Source organism: Carlito syrichta, unplaced genomic scaffold (genome assembly GCF_000164805.1).
Source record: "Carlito syrichta isolate Samal-C Ts95f unplaced genomic scaffold, Tarsius_syrichta-2.0.1 Scaffold315456, whole genome shotgun sequence".
Classification (NCBI taxonomy): Eukaryota; Metazoa; Chordata; class Mammalia; order Primates; family Tarsiidae; genus Carlito; species Carlito syrichta.
The window spans coordinates 188,161-209,044 of NW_007259552.1; the positions used below are offsets into that span (position 1 = coordinate 188,161).

Here is a 20,884-nt window from a genome sequence, read left to right on the forward strand (position 1 = left end):
TAGATGTAGGAGAGTACACATGCATATTCATTACATGGAAATCTTGTGTCGTGGTGGGGATTGGGTCTCAGGTGGCACATTCCCTGGATAATGAACATGGTGTCTTGTAGGCAGTTTCTGAACCCTAAAGCCCCAGTGTCTCTTATTTCCATCACTGTGACCATGTAGCACCCACATATGAGTGAGATGATGATCTCCAGCTCCATCCATGCTGCTGCAAAGGACTTGACTTCATTTTTTTTTATGGCTGCATGGTATTCCATTATGTATATATACCATATTTTCATTGTCCACTAATCAGCTAATGGGCATTTAGGTTGATTCCACATCTTTGCAATCAACCTAAATTGAATTGTTAATTGTGAATTGTGCAGTGATGAACATACAGAGGAGGTGTCTTTATTACATAATGGCCTCTGTCCTTAGGGTAGCTACCTAGTAGTGGGATTGCTGGATCAGATGGTAGATCTACTCTTAGTTCTTTGTGTGATCTCCGTAATGCTTTCCACAGAGGTTTCACTAATTTGCACTCCCACCAACAGTGTGTAAGTGTTCCCTTTTCTTCACATCTGTGCCAGCATCTATTGTTTTTTGATTTTTTAATAATGGCCATTCTGACTGGTGGAAGGTGGTATCTCATTGTGATATTAATTTGCATTTTCCTGATTATGAGTGATGTTGAACATTCTTTCATATGTTTGTTGGTCATTTGTATACCTTATCATATTTCTTATCTATTTTAGAATACATCTCCCATAATTCATAGTATTGTGCTGTTGGTGGATAAAGAATCTGCATGTAGGCATGACAAGGAGGCAACAATTCAGGTAATGGTTTTAGACCCTTGGCATTAGATATGACTCTAAGTGATGGATAAAATTAAACATTAGGGCACCTAGATGAGATGAAAACACATGAAGGAATTTATACAAGTTTTGGTTGCCTGTGTAGAAGGCTGGAAACTTACTCCTTATCCTTTAATTTCTTGTGGGAGCCCTTCAGAGTATGCAGTCAAAAAAACTTTTAAAAATCTGACCTTTCTTCTCCATCTCATTTGTTTTCTTTCCTTCCCTTTTTTTTTTCCCTCTTTACATTTTATCTGAACAGATCTTTATTTTGCTTTCAGTCTTGAAGGATATAGAATTTTTTTTACTAAATGTCGAATTCCAACCTGAAATTAGCTTGATTTATTTTCCCCATCCAGGACGTTATTTTATTTTTAAATTCCACCGCCCCCCCCACTGAACATGTTAAAGATGTTGCTCTATTGTCTTTGAGAGTCCATAGTTTTGAGTGAAAAGTTCATAGTAATTCAAATGATTGTTCATTTATATGAAATCTTTCATTTTTCCTCTGACTTCTTCAAAAATTTTCTTTCTTTTTATCACATTGACTATAATGTGAGCTGACATGGTTTTCTTCATATTTATCATGTTTAGTCGTGGTTGAACTTCTTGAATTTGTAAATGTATGCTTATCACCAAATTTAGGACCATTTAAGCTATCGTTTCTTGATATATTATTTTCTGCCTTATTCACTGTCTCCTAAGACTTTAATTACACATATTTTAATTACACATGCTGACATTGTCCCATAAGTCTCCGAGAATCTGTCTCCTTGTTTTTTACTTTTCTCTACTCTTCAGATAAGATTCTTCCCTCTCATCTATCTTTAAGGTCATTGGCATCTTATTCTCTCATTTCTATTCAGCTATTAAGTTGAATTAATTAATATTTTAGTTCGGATATTGTATTTTTCAGCTATAAGGTTTCTAGTGGGTTTTAAAGTCTATTTTCTAAATCTCTCCTGAGACTTCCTATCCTTCCATTACTTGCAAGCATTTTTCCTTTACCTTATTAGCTGCTTCCTGTCTAATAATGCCAACATCTGGATCATCTTTGGCTCAACCTCTTTAGATTGTCTTTTTCTTTGCGAATAGGTCACTTCCTGACTCTTCATGTGTCAAATCCCTTGGGGTTGTCTTCTGGACATAGTGAATATTCTGTTGCGGAGACTCTGGATGCCATTGCAAGCCTCGTAGAGTGTGCTTTGGTGTGCCCCTGGTTGGACTCAAGCCGAAAGCCGCATCACCTGCAGTGGGTTCAGCTTAGTTCTCTGTCCTCCGCAGGCTTGCATGGTTCAGGAGCAGCCAGAGACTTGGGCAGCATTTGCACACACGACAGGAGCTCCCTCCATAGTTCTCTCACTTCTGTTCACTTTTGGGGCTCGGCCACCCTGCCCCCTCCTGTGGCTCTATCAAGGTTTTAGCCACTCTGAAGTCACTGCATTGGCAGCCTGCTCACAGGGCAGAGCCACAAGAGTGTGTGCCTTGCTTTGTGCTGGCCCTTCACCCTCGCCCTCCACAGTAAGCCTGACTTTGTTCACCCTGCAGGCTTTCAAGTTGCTCTCTTTATACTTTGAGGTTTTCTTCTGAGAAAGGCCAACTTGCCCAAAGTTGAACATTCTTTTTTTTAAATTCTTTATTTTAAAGATGAGGGGTACCTGCAGGGTTAGGTGTACAAATGTTCATTATGCAGGTACCCTTGTTGATGAGGTGTACCCTCCCTCTGCTAGCAGTTTCCCTCAACTGCCCATCCTACCCCCCTCCCCAGCAGTTTCCCACAACCGCCAGTTTCTTTCTTATAGTATTATGATAATTGTTCAAGGTCCGCTTATGAGTGAGCACATATAGTACTCTGTTCTTTGTTTCTGTGATAGATCCCTGAGTATGATGGACTCTAAATCCGTCCAAGTTGCTGTGAAGTCCTTATGTTTGTCCTTCTTTATGGCTGTATCATATTCAGTACAACACTCTTGACTCATTCTCTCATTTTTCCCTCCCTGTTCTTGCCTTTTCCTTCTCTCTTATCTTCTTGCCCTCTCTTATTTTTCCTTCTTTTTTTTTTGGTCTTCACTGAGGCATTCCTTCCTTCATTTCTCTTTGCTACCCTCACCTTTCTCTTCTTCTCACCTTCATTCCTACATCCAAACCATGCTGTTCATCGATGCCACCAGCAACCAGCAAAGCAGAGAGAAGTACCCTGAGCCAGCCTCTCCATTTTCACAACCCAGTAATAGTAGTTCTCCCAGGAGTGAGCCAACGACAGTGGCTTTTTCCCTGAGAGATGCATCTGGGCCCTGAGTGATGAATGCTTCTTCTCGGCAGTGTGAGGTGGTGAGCTCCCTGAAGGGCCTGCACAAGCTTGTTGATGGCTCCCAGCTGACGGCAGACCTTGGTGGCTCCTTCTCCTACAGCCATAGTGATTGGATTTGCTTCCGAAGGGTAGGTTAAACCCACAACTGCTGCAATGTGGCAGTCTCCCGGGACTTTTCCTTACAGGAATATTTTAACTCAGATTTGAAAAGGGCATCCCCGGCCTGAATCACATGCTTGTCACAGCCACCATGTGGGTCTTGGTATCTGTATGACCTCACCATGGTGGACCTGAGAATGCCTAGCCCTGGCAGGTGGGGGCTGCTTTCCAGAAGCTTCTATAGATTCCAGAGACCTTAATACATGGCAGACTTAGCAACCTGGGTTTGCATGTAGGAACCATGGCTGCTTACTTTGGCCTCTAACAGAATATGTCTTTATCATCCCCACCTCCCAACCTATGGTAGAAGCTGGAACACTTCACTGCAAACTGCAAGGATGCTATCGTTTTCCTGCAAAATTCAGTCTGCTCCCTGGACACCCACAGAAGCCTAGGAACAGCCCAGGTGAGTTCTCATAAGTGCAGGCAAATTTGTGTCATTTGACAGATAGACAGGGGCATAGAGGTTGAGCCAAATTTGAAAATAAATATTTGGTTCACCATCACCTGTAGCAGAAACTTTCAGATCCTTTGTGATTATAGATTTTCTCTCAATTGGCGAAAGACTTCCAAAAGACCACTGCCTCTCCCTCGTCACCAAAAGCGTCCTACCCCACCCAGAAGGAAGACAATACCACCACGTTTGATGTTATGCCCACAGGCATGGGTAGTACTGGCTGTTAGGAATGACGAACGAAAGCAGACACAGAGAGGTGCACTGACCATCAGACATCAACAGCCTAAAAGACCAGGCAGGGAGCTCCCGAGATGCCTCATGGGTCCCCGGGGTCTGCGGGTGAGGTGTGCTTGTCCCTGGTCTGAACAGCCGGTTCTCTTCCGGCTGCTGAGCTTGAGTGCCTTTTTCCTCCTGCCCATGAGTTTCCCCTTCCCTGGACTGTTACCTTCCTGAGGAGCCTGGGTGTGGGGTATGGGTGCAGCCACCCTGCCAGGCTTTTGGCTTCTTTTAGGGAAACAGGAGCACAGGTTGCACTTCTTATCCTGCTGCGTTGGAATGGGGTGGATAACCCCCTTGGAGAAGGGGTTAAAGGAACCTTCCTCTCACCCCCCATAGGACGTCACCAAGTTGATCAGCCAGCATGAGGCCATTATGAAGCTTGTCCTGGAAGACTCACTGCTCGTGTCCCTCAGGCTGGAGGGTGGCACCATCCTGGCACGGCTGAAGAGAGAAGAGCCTGGAGCAGCAGAAGATGGGCGGTGAGTGCTAACACAGGACCACATGGACCCTGGCCCATTAAAGGGGCCACTGCAGGATTTGTGGCAGGACACTCAGCTCTGCTCCAGGGAGGACCCTCTCAGTACTTGGTCCAGACCTCCATCCTTCCAGCAGACATGCTCTGACTGGGTGAGAGCATGTCTGCATTCATGCGCCCCAGCAGGCTCCTCGGAGCGCTTGGCAGGAAAGCAGGCTCAGCCTCTCAGGACAGAACCCACTCTTGTCTGAGGCTGCCTGGGCAGCCGCGCCCACCACTCACCGTCCCAGCCATCTCAGCTCCACCAGCAGCCGTCCCTGCCCAGGACGCTCTGCTCCAGGCCCGCCCCCAAGTGCTCGCACTGTGGCCACAGGGATGTTGGCAGTCATGTCCACGTGGGTGTCCTGCTCAGGTGTGGGCCTTCTCCTGGGCTTCCATTTCTTTCTGGCATGAGGGAATGTGAAGAGCACAGTGCTTTTTTAAACTGGCTTGTCAACAAGAATGAATTCCTCAGGAAGGCAACTGCCAGGGAACACGTGGCGACCAGGACAGGCCAGCCCTGAGCACTGCCTTCTCTTTCCAGGGACGCCTTGGAGGCCGCCACCAGGCTGTACAACCGGGTGGATGAAGAAGTACACAGGCTGGTCCTCGCCTCGAACAGGAGTCTTCAGCAGCTGGAGCATCTCCAGGAGCTGAGGACACTCGAGGAAGGGCGTGACCAGGTCAGAGCTCGAGAGGTGACTGGGTCAGTGTCCCTTCCAGGTCGGGCCAGCCAAGGTGACCCTCTCACTCTCATGTGGTGTCCTTAGGGCCTAGACCCAGTTCCACTTGGGATGAAAGTGTGCCAGGATAGAACATGCCTGCTGCTTGTGTAAAAGGAAATAAACTTTCTTTTCTTTCATGAGATATACTGGATCAGTGGGAAAGATAATTTTTTTTAATCCAGTAGCGCCCAAGGAGAAAATTATATTCACGCTCTGCCTTCTGAAATGACCCGTGTGGACACTTCAGGACATTCTCTTCCAGACTTTTTCTCCACATCTATGTGCAAATGTCGACCTGAAGAAACTGAGGCAAGATTGATACAGGTAGAGAGTATTTGGCCAAGGTTGAAGACCACAGCCAAGAAACACTTTCAGGTTATTGGGAAGTGTTGTGGAGACCAAAGGAGAGGCTCAAGTTTTTAAGGAAAAAAGGACAAATCAGGAGAGGGGAAATGACAAAGTTCCCTTTCAGGAATACTCATTGATTTACAGAAATGACACTGGTGAGTGACTGGCTGTGCATTGCTGAACTGCAGGGTGTGCATTACGGGGTCCAGCCGGTGGCCTGGAAGGTTTACCGGTGGCTCTTGTGGGGACAATGCAGGGTCTAGGGTCCACATGGCAGATGGCTTCAAAGTGACTACTGAACTTGGCAGCAATGGGGCGGTGGGGGGGTGACTGCTGTCTCTCTCTTTTTCCTTTTTTTTGGAGAAAGCAGGATTTATTGAGAGGACAGAAAAGCTCCCACTGGGGAGGGGACGGGGGGGTTGCCCCTGTTGTCTCTTTTTAAGGCCTCTCTGGGCCTGATAGTTCAAAGGGACTCACATTCCTCAGATAAAATATTTGTTTTCTTCTCGCGTATAGACCCTTTCAAAACGTGTACATGTTTGTATGCAAGTCTTTATTATTTTGTCGATAACTGTTACTGCAAATGAATGTGAAGATGGGCAGTGTGGAACTCAGGAGCCTGCGGGGTGAGGGGCGTAGCTGGAGGAAGCTCTGCCCTCCCAGTGGCTGCCAAAACGTCTTCAGGGTATCCCCATCTTCAGGCTGTCCCAGGCACAGACGCCCTTGCAATGGGGTGTGGCTTCTCCTGGTCGCTCCACAACTGACCCCCACTCCAGCCTGACCCAAGTTTTGGGGCAGGAAGCAGAAACACCACATCCAGGCAGAGCCGGGTCAGGCAGAGCTGGGCCCCTGCGTGAGTCCTGGGGGCAGCCAGAGAGCACTGTCATCAGCTGCCAACCTGAGGGGGCTGCCCCAGCTTGGGCACACTTCCCACCTCGGGGTCTCTCCTCCTCTTCCCTCTCCTCTGTCCTTTGGGGTCTTCTATTTCTTATACGCAAGTCTTCTTCATTTACTTTGTTGTTTTGTACAGAATGACTTCTAGGACTCACCAAAGAAAGGAATCGTGGGATGAAACATTTTGAGGCTGTGCATAGCTTAAAGCGGCTTCACCCCCCTTCACATCTCAGACGCAATTTTAATTTCCCTTCTGAGGCCCCGTGGCCCCCCCTCGGCTTTCAGTGTGAATCCACCCCTCACCTTTCACCTGTGACCACTTCTCACTGGAAGCCACAGACGCCTCCTTCGTCCTTAGTGCTGGGATGTGAGGACAGGCCAGGTGCACCGAAGGCCGTGGGCTCTTCACTTCGGCATCCACGTCCCTCCGTTCTAGGAATTCCTGGGGTGTCTTGTGGCCCCTTCCATTTCCTGTGAACCCACACCTTCAGCTAGCTCCTGAATTTTCTTTCGTGTTCTTTACCCTGTCCCATATCTTGTTGGCTGCTTGCTCTATTTTCGTCGTAGATTTTCCCAATTTGGTCTCCTAGTCCTGTTCTGTCCTTTTTCTTCTCCGTGGGCTGTGTTTGTCTGCTTCTTTGTTCTCAGAATAGCCCCTCTTTACACTGATGGTGAAGACATGCCAGCTGTAGTTTCTGGGGTTTGCTGGTGCCAGAGGCTTCCCTGGCAATCCCTGGTTGTCTGCCCGAGGTCAGCATGGGCCTGGTCCTCTGGGTGAGAAGCCCAGAGCCCTGAGGACACATCTGTGTCTTGAGCATTTCCTCCCAGGCTGGTCAGATTCTTTCCTCTAGTCTCTGCCTGGAAGGAGGGCCCGGCTGCAGCTCAGACCTCTCCAGGTCGCCCCCTCCAGAAAACCAGCCCCTGACCTGCAGGGCCGGGGCTCCCCCAGTTCCCAGGCACACACTTCCTTCACCCCACCTGTCCTGGGGGGGTGTTTGGTGAAAACTGGACCCCTCACAGCCTGTCACTTCAGGATCTGCTCAGGACTTGGCCTCCGCTCCCCCCTCTTCCCAGCCTGAAGATTTGTGCCCCGATCTGTTCTGTGCTCTCCCTGTCCTGGAGGGTCATGCCTTAAAAAACGTTGACTAAGCTTTTGGAGTGTTTCAGTAGGGATCAAAACTGGGCACATGTCTTCTCTGCCGTCTTCATCCAGAAACAGAATGTACGTTACCCCGAAAAGTGGTCATGCTTATGTGGTGTGCTTATGTATTTGCTAACTGAAGAAGCGTGTGCACTCTGTGGGAAAGCTAGGAGAGAAATGGCTTTTCACAGAAAGGAGATTGTGCTGGGTAGAGCTGCATGTCCCTGGAGTAGGCAGTGCTGTGGGCCTCAGCTCGGAGTTGTGTTCGCACTGGTCCTCTGGAAGGCTTCCGGCTCCTTCCAGCCTGCGAGCGGACATCTGTGTTACGTCTCTCTACTTCTTCCTCCACATGGTGGTTGTCTGCTTGAATACATTCCTAGCTTGGAGGGCTGAGGTCAGAGCATTTTGGGGCCTGGGGTCTTCCAACTTCAGCCAGTGGCTCTCCTGATAGACAGCACCAGTCAGTCCCTCCGTAGCACAGCCTGCCTCCTCTCTATCCTTTCTTGATATTTGCCAACCTGGCAGGTGGAAATTAAGCATTTCAGCAGTTTACATTTGGATTTTTGTATGCTGTAGTTGAACATTTTCTTCACACATTTATTATTTTTATTTCTTCTCTGGTGAATTGCTTTTTCATGCACTTAGATACTTTTTATAATGGTTTCAGTATGTAAGTTGTACTGATCCTTTGTTTATGTTACAATTTTTTCCACAGTTTGTAATTTGTCCCTTAACTTTGCTTATGATTTAAATTGCCCCTTCTGCCTTAGGTTTGTAGAATTATTAATGTATTTTATCATAAAATTATCCTCTTTGAATTGTTATATTTAAGTCTTCAAACCAGCAAGATTTCTGCCATACATCTGGGACCATTAAATACAGTTCTTAGGATCTGTTCTTCATTGTAAACCTCTCTTTTTGGGTCTCTAACAACCAGCTGTCCCTGGTTTTGCTGTGTAATGACATTGGCACGTGAAAATGAAGAGTCTGTCTTGGGTACCCTGACTGTGAATCCAGTGACATAAGTCTGCAAAGTAAGGACCTTGGTCTTGTCACCAGACACCATGTCCAGCAGGGCTTGGCTAGGGGCCTCCATGTCTCCCAGGCAGTCCAAGTGGCCAAGCAGCCACCATCCTAAAAACTATTTCTGGAATATGCCTAGCATACTAACCAGTTCAAAACTGAAAGATCTGGACCCACTGTTCAGTAATCTTACTTTCCATTTCCACACAGTGAAAATAGTTTGGAGCTCAAGCCTCAAAGGCTGTGGCTGCCTCTAACCAACCAGTGTCGTTCGTTCCCCTGGCACAGATGGGTGCACACCTGAGGCCGTCTGGCTCCGGGGCTGTATGCATTCAGGATAAAGCCCAGACGCATCCCTTCCTTGGCCTCGCACTGTCCTAGAGAGTGACTCCGTCATATGTTTAAAAGTAAAATCTTCTCCCGTGTAGATCAAAATGCGGTTTGAACAAGAGCTGGAGAAATGCTTTGGCCCTTTGGAACTGCCCTCTCTTGAGAACCCGAGGCAGCAGCAGGCAGAGCTGCAGGCCTTCCGAGCTTGGGTGATGGTGAGTACATGCAGACCCACTCTGTGTGGCGAGCATGGACGCAGACACACCTTGGCTTGCCCTGACGCTTTGTGCTTGGGTGCAGCCCTGTTGCCGGAGAGAACCACAGCTGGGGAAAGAGAACCTGCACAGCAAGGAGGACACAACCCTGGATGTCAGGTGTCTGAGCACAGTAGCCAGCCAGGCTGAGCAGAGGAGAGGGGAGCTGGCTGGTGGGGCCCGCCTGTCTGCATTCTGTGAGATGGTAAGAGACCCAGCAGGGTGGGTGGTACGCTTTCCAGGAAGGCCGTGGGTCACATGTTCCCGGGGAGCGCTGCTCTGTTCAAGGAGCACCTCCCCATGCAAGCCTGAGTGGGCTGGGCTCTGCCTCGAGAAGGCACTCCACAGACCTGTGGTGAGCTCACTTATGGCACCAAACAGACCAGCTAAATGCACATGTGAGCTTTTCTGTGTGGTCACTTGCTCCGTTACACAATTCCACTCACTGTCCAAGAGCCCAGGTGATGCTGAAGCAGAGCACACTGGCGAACTCACCTGACCCCGGACTTGCCTGCCCATCAGGCCTGGAGCAGAGGCCTCAGAGCTCGCCCATCAAGACGGAAGCTGGAGGGCTCACAGAGGGGCCAGAGCAGGGTAGGGCCGTCTGCTCCATCACACCGTCGTCAGCTCACAGAGATGTGGGATGACTGCTCTCTGCAGTGTCTCCACATGGTCCTGGGACATCCCCTCCTAGGGCTGTCAGGGCCACGCAGGAGAACAGACCCAGCAGGCTCAGAGGTGACTCGCCTGCCCTTTGGGCAAACACAGCCAGCAGGAGCTTTGGGCAGCAGGACCTCCTACTCTGGTTGTCTGGTCACCCTGGTGCTTGTTCTGGCCGACCTGGATAGCAGTGTGACCTGAGCTGACCCAGGTGCGGGCCTCTCCTCCACTGCACTGACCAGTGTCCTCCTCAACCTGCAGGTGAGCGGCTGGACACGGCAGGGCGTGGCATGCCTGGGGGCCCTGGGCCTGGAGGCTGGTCCCTCTTGGTCCATCACCGAGTACCTGAGGCGTTGTCGCCAGGAGGCCCCAGTGGCTGCAGAGGCCTTCCTGAGGGCAAGTGTGGAAGCGTCAAGCATGGGCAGCCAACCAGCATCACAGCAACAGCAGTTTTTGCTGCTGTGGGACCCCCAGACTCAGCTCTGTCTGGAAGGGGCCCTTTCTGAGGCCCACCCAGGCCCCAGCTCGCCTCCCCTCCTCTGGGGCTCCCCAGAGCATGAGTGTGCCCAGGAGGCTGTGAGGCAGCCCCCTGAGCCGCCCTCAACTCCCTTCGTGGACACCGAGAGACGTGCCTGGGAACCAGCCCAGCCACGGTCCGGCCTCCCGGGACAAGCCCTTCTGTGTGGGGGGGAGGCAGTGCCCCTGGGCCCAGGGGTATGTGCTCCAGGGGACCCACTGCCCTCCCTGGGCAGCCTTCCAGTGGGAGGGGCCGCCATGGCCGGCCCGGACCATAGCGCTGCCAGCCCCTCTGAGCCTGCCCAGACCCTCTACCACCCCAGGAAGCATCCCCTGAAGAAAATAATGAAGACAACGCAGAGCTTCGAGATGTCTCAGCTCAACAGTCCCAGGGAGGCCCGCCAGCTCGGCCACACCGGGGTCTTCATCAGAGGCCTGGAAGTGACCAGCACCGTGACCACAGAGAAGAAGCCCTCGCCGAGGCTGCAGGCTGGGAGCCCCCCAGTCACTCGGAGTCGGAGTCTGTCCTCTCCCTCCGGGATCCACCCCCCTGAGGAGGACAGGCTGCGGCGGGCAGGAAGGTGAGGTGATGCCCCTACCCTGTCCTAGCTGGCCTTGAAGATTTAGGAACCCGAAGTCATTTGCCCTTGGCAGAGGCAGAAAATAAATCCACTCTCCCTGTCCAAGAAAAAACATAATTTTAAAGAAGATGTCAGTTACCTGCCCCGTGTTCAGATGGAATAATTGAAAACTTCCTTTTGAATGGCATGTGGTAACCTGTGACACCCTCCTGATAGTTAAACAAATAACTGCAACCAACTCTAGTTGTTTGGTGCCCATTTATAGAGAATTATGACTAGCAAATCAAACCCTTGATACCAAGACTAATTACCATAAAAATTGCTCCTTTAAGAGCAGCGTGTAAGTGCTGAGAGGTAAGAAGCTGTGCTAGTTATCTGTTGTCCAAATGAAAAGCCCCTTTGAACTTGCTGAGTCTTAAGAGAATGCTGCAAGAATGCCTTTTACTAATGGTTTGGTTAAGAAGACTGCATTCAGCCCCTGCTTAAGGGCAGATGCTATCTGAACCACCATCCTCTCCTGTCATCTTCTGGAGTTGAACGGGCTGGAGGGGGAGTCACCTCCCACCAGGCTGGAGAGTTGTGAGACCTGGTGGTGGGTCCGCTCCTATCTTGTTGTCGAGTCATGCAGTCTGGAGAGGGAGAGTTCCATGAGATTTTGCTCATTTAGTTTTGTGAGTGCCGTAGTCTCCACAGAAGGCCTTTACTTCTCACACCCAAATCACAACTCCAATCTGAACTGAGAAGGCTCCTAGATACTCTCTGAAGTACCTTTAGTTGACAAAGTGTAGGCCTTTATCTTGCTACAAGGAAACTCCAGGTAAAACATGAAGGTTGAGTGTTACCATTGACGCGAGTGATCCAGGTTGTGTTTCCTGGGCCTGAGGACAAGTAGGGACCTTCCGATTCACCAGATGAGGGGAAAGGCCAGACGTGTCTGAGTCTGCACCAGTGGCTGCACTGACAGGCTTCTGTCTCCACCAGGTGCATGTTGCAGGCTTGGAAGCAGCAGGATGCAGGAGGTGGGCCGTCCCCCTGCTGAGAGCTACCTTCCCCTGCCTCTTGTAATTTCCAGCTGTGGCTTCCTTGTGAGTGGATTGTCCACTTGATTTGGACAAATCCCCAGGCCATTCTCACTCTGGTTTTACTTCTGAATGCTCGATAAGGACACATTTGGGTTGGCTGAGTCATTAGGTATGGTTCTTCCAGCCTGGCCAGCCAGGAGGGGCTATCTTCTCAGAAGCAAGAGTGTTTGTAAAACCTGCAATGCAGGTGTGAAAAGAGACAAGTTCTTCAGTTCTGCTGCAGATGGGATGCACCCAGTAGCATTTCAGCCCAGAAGTGTGCTCACTCCCATTGTTGGCTGCTTTTATTTTTTTCTGTTTTAAAACACAAGTAAATACAAATAACTTTAGGAGAAAATCTGTCAGCTCCCGTTAGTGTCATTAGGATTGAGTTACTTAAGAAGAGATTGGATGCTATCAAGTAAAGAAGAACTATTGAAATAGCACCTCAATATTTATTAGGATAGGGCCCCCAGTTCACCATCAAACCTGCTAAAAATGCCCTTGACCAATGCTTTCTGTGACACAAAGCTGTGAAACCTTCGGACCCCGCTAGGGCAGGACCCAGAGAACCTCACATAGGGCATCCCGCAACCCAGACTGGACCACATGGCCCTGGCTTCTAGGTTCACACACTGATCAATGGCCAGTGCACTGAGGGTGACCAGGTAAACCCATTCCAGCTTATGGAAACTGAGTGACCACGCTGAGTAGCCCGCTTTGTTTCTAGCAAACATAGAACTCTTCTTGGATGTTTGGCATGTTTTTAATAGTTTAAAAACCAAGGCCAGGCTTGGTGACTCAGCCTGTAATCTCAGCACTTTGGGAGGCCGAAGCGAGTGGATTGCCTGAGCCTGCAGGTTCAAGACCCACCCGGGGAACTTGGTGAGATCTCGTCTCTACAATAAATCAAAAATTAGCCAGGCGTGGCAGCACGTGCTGGTAGTTTCGACTACTTGGAAGGCTGAGGCAGAAGGGTCATCAGACCCCAGCAGGTCAAGGCTGTTGTGGCCAGGAGCATGCCACTACACTCCAGTCTGGGCGACAGAGTGAGACTCCAACTCAAAAAATAATAATAAATAAATAAGTAAAAATAAAAACCAAAGTAGTTCAGGTGCAGTGGCTCAGGCCTATAATCCCAGTACTTTGGGAAGCCGAGGTAGAAGAATTGCTTGAGCCCAGGAGTTTGAGACCAGCCTGGGCAACCTAGCAAGACCTTGTCTCTACCAAAAATAATAATAATAATTGCCAAACATGGTAGCACACACCTATAATCCCATATATACTCTGGAGGTTGAGACAGAAGGATCGCTTGGGCCCAGGAGGTCGAGGCTGTGATGAGCTGTGATCATGCCACAGCACTCCTGCCTGGGTGACAGAATGAGACCCTGAATCAAAGCACAACACAACACCACAAAAATACCCACCTGACTTGGAAGGCCCACTTTGGTTTTATGCCATCGTACCTCCACCATTTTGCACACAGGGACCGTCCACCAGACTGGCCACATACTCAGCACCTGGCCAGCCCACCAGTTCAGCTCTCAGAGCAGCATGGTGACATGTGGCCAGTCTTTTTGGGCCCTGTCCAGCCTTAGGAGTGTGGAGGGAGGGAGACTCAGACAGATACGGAGGAGTCTGCCTCTTGCACAGGCAGACGGGAAGCTGGACCTGCCAACCGTGTGGTGTCAGGAAGGGCCCCGTGATGACTCAGAAACGAATCAGGGGCTCACCCCCACCACGGACAGCAGCCCAGCGGCATCTGGTCCACAGCCCCTGCCTGTGACCTCTTTCAGGGCAGGCAGACCCCAGCCGAGGCAGGGGGAGGGCTTTGTGGACAGCCAGGCTCCAGGTCTGGTCGCCACTGTCCATTGCTGGGCTAGCCTCACCATTGCTCTAGCCACTGAATCCACCTTCAGCACTTGCTTATGACTCTGAGCTTCTGGGGTAGGTGAGATTACCATGGAAAGGCCACACTCTACTAGTTCAGCAGCAGGCCTGGGTCAGAAAATCACTTCCTTGCATGCTTTCCAAACCATCTTTGTGGGGGCCTGGCTGCCAGTCGTGTTCGAGTCATCCCACTGCCTGAGCTGCCCCTAGAGTCAAACCCTCTGGAAGCGAGAGGTCTTGTGGCCAGAGTTTAAGTTGGGGAGCCTGGGAATCTCCTTTTGGTGTCCAAAGGGATCTTTCATCTGAAAAGACCATAATCCATGTCCGAGAAGGTTTCGTGCAACAAGTTTCTTTCAAGAACCCATTTCTTTTTTTTTTTTTTAATTGGAGTCTCACTCTATCACCCAGACTGGAGTGCAGTGGCATGCTGCCGGCCACCACAGCCTCGACCTGCTGGGCTCCAGCGATCCTTCCGCCTCAGCCTTCCAAGTGGCCAAAACTACAGGCGCACACTACCGCACCCAGCTAATTTTTGATTTATTGTAGAGACGAGGTCTCGCCAAGTTGCCTGGGTGGGTTTTGAACCTGCAGGCTCAGGCAGTCCACTCGCCTCGGCCTCCCAAAGTGTTGGGATTACAGGCTGAACCACCAAGCCCAGCTGAGAACCCATTTCTTACCCTTCTGTGTGACCGTGCCTCAAAGGAGCTCTCCGGGAGTCGAGGCATGGCGCAGACTTGAAGCTGCTCATTGCTGAAGGTGGAGACGCTCCCTGGGGCATTGGTCCTGCTGTGCGCCCACAAGTGCCGAGCCTGAATGCAGTCATTCCTCTGAACGCGTGAAACCCACTTTTGTTTCTGTGTGAGATGCGACTTGCTCGTAATGACGCGTCCATGCAGCCGGGCATCATCCTGTCTCTGTCTCCCAGCAGCCGGCTGCAGCATGTGATGGCCGAGATGATCGCCACGGAGCGGCAGTATGTGAGGTCCTTGGGCTACGTCATTGACAACTACTTCCCCGAGATGGACCGGATGGACCTGCCCCAGGACCTTCGAGGGAAGCGCAGTGCTCTCTTTGGGAACTTGGAGAAACTCCATGACTTCCACCGCCAGCACTTCCTCCAGGAGCTGGAGCGCTGCCAGCACTGCCCCTTGGCCGTGGGTCGCTGCTTCCTGAGACACGTGCGTTTCCTTCTGGCGGGATGGGCACCAGGCATGGGCGCTGGGTCCAGCGTGGTGGGTGAAGCTGACGTTAGGAAGGGTGGGGTTTCTGGGACCCCCGCATCCAGCGACTCGAGTGGCATCCATCCAGTTTAGGAGATGCAGCTCTGACGGGACATTAAGGCCAGCCAACGACCAGATGCCCCAGAGTGGGCCTAAGCCTCTTAGGTCTCTCCCACCTGACACCCGGCAGCCCTGTTGACAGCCCACAGAGGAAGCAGCTTAGCCTGCTTCACCACACTCAGTTCTACCAATAACTCTGCTACTTGGCCACTTTCGGCAAATGGGCCCAAAGCAATTCCCCAAAATCCATTTGCCAGTGGCCTGTCCTCATCCCCCTCACAGTCCTCTCGCCCGGGCTGCCCTGGTACCCACCAGGTGGGCCAGCCTGTCCTGGTCTCAGAGTTACCTTGCAAGGACCTTGGCTGGGAGCACATTGAACGTACAGAGTTGGGGAGCTCCTCTCTCCTCATAAGTCTCTTCTCTACCATGAAAATGGTGTCTCCCTACTGGGGTCTTTAATAAAGTTTTCAATTTACTCCGAAAAGAGGCTGGCATTCCTTTCAAGGGGCATGCTCTAGACACATCTATGCTGTGGGCAGGTGAGAGGTCCATCTCAGCATCACTAAACACAGTGAAACCATTAAACATAGTGAAAACAGCCACGGAGGAAAGAAATCCCACGTGTTAAGTCTGTTCAGCATTTCTTTTTTAGTTTGTTTTTTGAGTTGGAGTCTCACTCTGTTGCCCAGGCTGGAGGGCAGTGGCACGCTCCTGGCCACCACAGCCTCGACCTTTTGGGCTCTGGCGATCCTTCCGCCTCAGCCTTCCAAGGAGCCAGAACTATAGGCGCGCACTACCATGCCTGGCTCATGTTTGATTTATTGTAGAGACGAGGTCTCGCCAAGGCTGGTCTCGAACCCCTTGGCTCAGGCAGTCTTCTCGTCACAGCCTCCCAAAGTGCTGGGAGGGGTGGGGCCTCTGGGTTGAGCCACTAAGCCTGGCCCAGCCATTTCTTAAAAGGTGCTTTTAGGTCCACAGTGCAACTCCTCTGCTTTTCCAATTGACAATAATTGTGGCAATTTTAAGTGTTTCCACAGCCTTGGCTCTTGACCATTAACCAGTATTCCAGATGCCTCCCGCGCTCACTCTCCAGGTGTGCCCCTTCTCTCTCCCCTGTAGTCTGCACTTTAAAGACACATTCTAGAATTCTCAGCTTCGAGGCTGTAGTTGGTCAGCTGGCCACCCCGGGATCCCCCCTTTGCTGGGGACGCTTGGAGAGTCTTTGAAGAAGGACCCGGTCTCCTCCTCATGTGCTTGTGGCGAGAACTGCACCTGGAAGGCCTGGGGGCAGGAGCCGCAGGCACCTGCCATCTCCGGGCAGCCATGGCCCCCCTGCCGAGCTGTCCCTCACTTTTCCAGGAGGAGCAGTTTGGCATGTACGCACTCTACAGCAAAAACAAGCCCCAGTCGGACGCCCTGCTCGGCACCCATGGCCGCACCTTCTTCAAGGTCATCCCCTCCCCACCCTGAGAGCCCTACCTGGCCCTTGGTCAGGCCATGGCTGACCCCTCGCCTGGCCTTTGCAGGACAAGCAGAGCGAGCTGGGTGACAGCATGGACCTGGCCTCCTACCTGCTGAAGCCAGTGCAGCGCTTGGGCAAGTATGCCCTGTTGCTTCGGGACCTGGTTAAGGAGGCGGCCCACCGTCCGGCCCGCGGGAAGGAGCTGGACGAACTCCAGGCTGCTGAGGACGTGGTCCGCTTCCAGCTGCGCCACGGCAATGACCTGCTGGCCATGGACGCTGTCCGTGGCTGTGACGTAAGTGTCCCGTGGGCCTGGCGGGCTCTACCAGCTGGAGAGGTTTGGACTGATCGCAAGATGGAAAGGTCTGGGCCCACCGTGAGAGGCGTGGCCAAGGCTGCAGCAGTGCGCACGGCTCACTTGGTGATACACTGGCAGATGTGCCCGCAGCATGACCTTCCAGAGGCCAGGGACCACCACCTGGAGGGAGGTGGGGGCTGCAAGTCCAGAAACGTCAGGGGCAGCAGGCTTGGGTTCTTGTGGCCTCAGGGCGTGTCTGCGACCAGTGGGTGCTGGCTGCCAGCTTCATGGGATGTGTGAAGCAGGCTGGCTTCAAGTGGCCAAAACTCTGCTTACTCAGGCTAAATGCAAGATTCCTGGATGTGAGCTTTGCCCGCCCCCGCTCCGCTTGTGTGAGGGAGTCAGCACCAGAGGCAATACATAGGGCTGACCTGCATCAGTCGTGGGACCCCAGCTTCTGAGTTCCTCCTGCGAGAGCGGCACATGACTGACTGCTGTGTGGGGGAGTCAGGGCCCTGCACACCCTCCCACACCACTGGTGTGGCAGCAAGAGGAGACGTGGTCTGAAGGGGACCCTTTGTCCCTACCATCAGGAGGGATGGCTATAGAATTGCCCAGTACAAAATGAAAATTCAGGCCCCTTGCTGGAATTTGAAGACAGTGGCGTTAACCCAGTGCAGGCCCTCTGACAGAGACCTCAGGGCAGTGCGCCCACACACCTGCCCATGACCTGCTGTTTATGTCTCACCAGACCCCTTGACTTGGGTCACGCTGTCTGGGGGTGAAGGGCTGTCCTGCCTGCCCTGGCCCCCAGACACCCAAAAGGCCATGAACAAGCAAGGAAGTGGCTCCAGCAGGCCAAAGAATCCCCGGGACCAGGAAATGGTGGCACCCCAACAGCAGAGCAAGCAGTGGAGGTTGGGACCCCACATCCGCTGGAAAAGACAGGCCCATCTCAGCCCCAAATGCTGACAAAGTTCTAGGAATAACTTCCATGGAGACTCAGGCTGTCCCAGCATCCTCACCCCGGAACCCACCGAAGCATCAGTGGGGTGGAAGGTCGTATGAGAGGCTCTTACCATGTGTGTCATTCATGTGAAGGGAGTGATAGCCTGGCTGAGGCGGGCAGCAACATATCTGCCAGTAACTCTCCGTCCAATCCAGTTCGAGGGATTCTGTGGGGATGCTAGGATGTGAGACCGAGTCGTGTGACTCCCAGAGGCCATTTAGTGAGTGAGCCTTCAGCACCATTATCAGCAAAGGGGTTTCCATCTAATGGACCAGAGCTTTAAGTAGAGAGTTAGTGACTTGTACTGTAGTTTCCCCACTTGTGACCTGGAAACGTGGTGGTGTGGGAACTGCCAGTCCCCACCTCCTGAACAGAGTCCTAGCAGCATGTGGGAGGGTTGGGGGAACGAGGTAAATCCCTGAGTTCTTAAATGTGATGCTACAGTTTCTAGTTCCACACTGTGGGAAACCTTTAACTTAAATGCTGGTATTAAGATGCATTTACCAGCTATTTTGGCAAGGTGAGGTTTCATCTTGCTTGTCATGGAGCCCAAGACATTGAGAAGGGAATAGTAACTGGTATGACCACAGATGCCGGCTTTTCCTCAGATCAGAGGAAGTTATGTCCCTCCACAGGTGAATCTGAAGGAACAGGGGCAGCTGAGATGCCAGGATGAGTTTATCGTTTGCTGTGGGAGGAAAAAGTATCTGAGGCACGTGTTCCTCTTTGAAGACCTCATCCTTTTCAGCAAGACCAAAAAGGTGGACGGAGGCGATGACATCTATCTGTACAAGCAGTCCTTCAAGGTATCGCTGGTCAGATCAGAGCGTGACCCGGTGCTGGGGCTCTCCAAGGGGGTCTCAGACCCTCATCCCACTTGATTAGCAGAGGACACTGGAACAGAGGGAAACTGGGAGGAGCTGCACCACACTGGCTCCTTTTCGGTGGTTCTTTGGTGGTCTTGAAGACTCCAGCCCTCCGAAAGCTGCCAGGAGACACTTGTTCTCTCCAGTCCCATGTGCAGTTCAGTGGCTGAAAACAAATGTCTCCTCCCATGCAGAGGTGAACACAGGGCTCGCTGAGGTGCACAGAGAGGGCTTTGCCGCATCCAAGGTGGACAGGTTCACAGATGTGGCCCTCGAGTCCTGGGGAGAGCAGGTCACTCCCTTCCTGACAGAGGCTATGAGGACAAGCAGCCTCGCACACTTATGGGCAGCCTTGCACACAACCTCGCAGCCTCACAGACAGCCTTGCACTTTCATGAACTGCCTCGCACACTCACAAGCAACTTCTCACACAAACAACCTCACACACAATCAGCCTTGTACGCTCATGGTCAGTCCTGCATACTCATCAGCCTCACATACTCATGAGCAACCTTGTACACACGATCAGCCTTGCACACTCACGGGCAGCCTTGCACACTCACAAGCAACCTCACACCCAAACAGCCTCACACAAGATCAGCCTTGCACATTTGTGAACAGCCTCACATACTCACAATCAGCTCATACATGAACAACCTCACACCCTCACAGGCAGCCTTGGACACTTGTGAGTCTTGCACACTCAAGGATTCTGGGGCTCACAGAAGGACCCACAGGCATAACCCCATGTCTGCCAGTGCACAGCACAGGACTGTGACCCTACCTGGGTTGTGACAACAGACACAGGCACCACAGAACATACTAGGCCACCCCTCCTCTTTCCAGTGGGGAGCCTTGGACAGTGTGGGAACTGGCTCTGTGCTTGTCCCATGGGTTGGTTCTCTGTTCCCCAGTGACTGCGCCCCAGGCTCTGCACCGAGACCCTGGCCCGTCCCACCTGGACCCATCCCACATGTCCCTCATGTGGTGTCTGGGCTAAGGGCCTCCAGCCCTGAGGCGTTTGGGCCAAATGGTCAGCCAGGACGCAGCCAGCGGTTCGGAAGATCTGTTTCCTGACGGTGCTCCACCTCGGTGTTTACTGACTGCAGACAGCCGAGATCGGAATGACAGAGAATGTTGGAGACAGCGGCCTGAGGTTTGAGATCTGGTTTCGCCGGCGGCGGAAATCCCAGGACACCTTCGTTCTCCAGGCAAGCTCGGTGGAGGTCAAGAGCGCCTGGACTGATGTCATCCGGAAGATCCTGTGGCAGCAGGCACTGCGGAACAGAGGTGGGGGGAGGGAATCCATAGGGCCTGCCCGGCTCAGGGAGAGAGGAGGCCAGGGCTAGGCACTGGGACCCAGAGAATTGGGCCAGGGCCAGAGGCTAGGGGTGGGGGCTGGGGACTGGGAACTGGGGGCCAGGGCTGGGCTCCGGGGAGCAGGAACCAGGGCAAGGGACTGGGCCTGGGATGTGGGTTGGGGACAGGAGGCTGTCAATCCTGTTGATTAATTCAAGCGGTATGATTAAACACTGTGTTTATTTGTGCACGGAGTTTGAGGACAGCCACTGGGGGGCTACAATCTATAGAAGGATGGGGTCAGTGCCCAAAAGTGGGGAGGCTTGGCTGTTTATATAGGCAAGGTCTAGGAAAGATTAACGGGATTACATCATTTTTCTTACAGGGTAGGTGTGGAGTTACAGCAATTTGATTGTTATAGGCAATGTTCCTTTTTTGATTTTGGAGAAGGGGCGGATTTAACTTTACACATTAAGGATGTACTAGCTAAGGGGTCTTTTGCCTCCGTCAACGGGTCTTCTATCTCAGGGCCATCTGGTCTGAGCTAGGAACAAGGAAATAAGGAAGGCATTGAATCTGTAACAAAAGGTCGGTACTTAAGAGGTCAAGCTCAGAGACTCATTCTCTAAAGTCAACCTTCTGCAGGGGCCTGATGACCTTTAAGAGCCCCTAGTAGACAGAC

General features: G+C 51.8%; 1 protein-coding gene across 1 annotated transcript in view; it reads left to right on the top strand.

Annotated features, from left to right (window-relative positions):
* PLEKHG4B (pleckstrin homology and RhoGEF domain containing G4B) overlaps positions 1 to 20,884 on the top strand; it is a 62,002-nt gene that overhangs the window by 26,394 nt on the left and 14,724 nt on the right. The window contains 13 exon segments of the mRNA XM_021706332.1: positions 744 to 827; positions 3,168 to 3,284; positions 3,623 to 3,721; positions 4,388 to 4,530; positions 5,110 to 5,248; positions 9,125 to 9,241; positions 9,327 to 9,485; positions 10,202 to 11,037; positions 14,914 to 15,166; positions 16,628 to 16,717; positions 16,795 to 17,025; positions 18,673 to 18,843; positions 20,013 to 20,193. Of these exon segments, the coding sequence (XP_021562007.1) occupies positions 744 to 827; positions 3,168 to 3,284; positions 3,623 to 3,721; positions 4,388 to 4,530; positions 5,110 to 5,248; positions 9,125 to 9,241; positions 9,327 to 9,485; positions 10,202 to 11,037; positions 14,914 to 15,166; positions 16,628 to 16,717; positions 16,795 to 17,025; positions 18,673 to 18,843; positions 20,013 to 20,193 (2,620 nt within the window).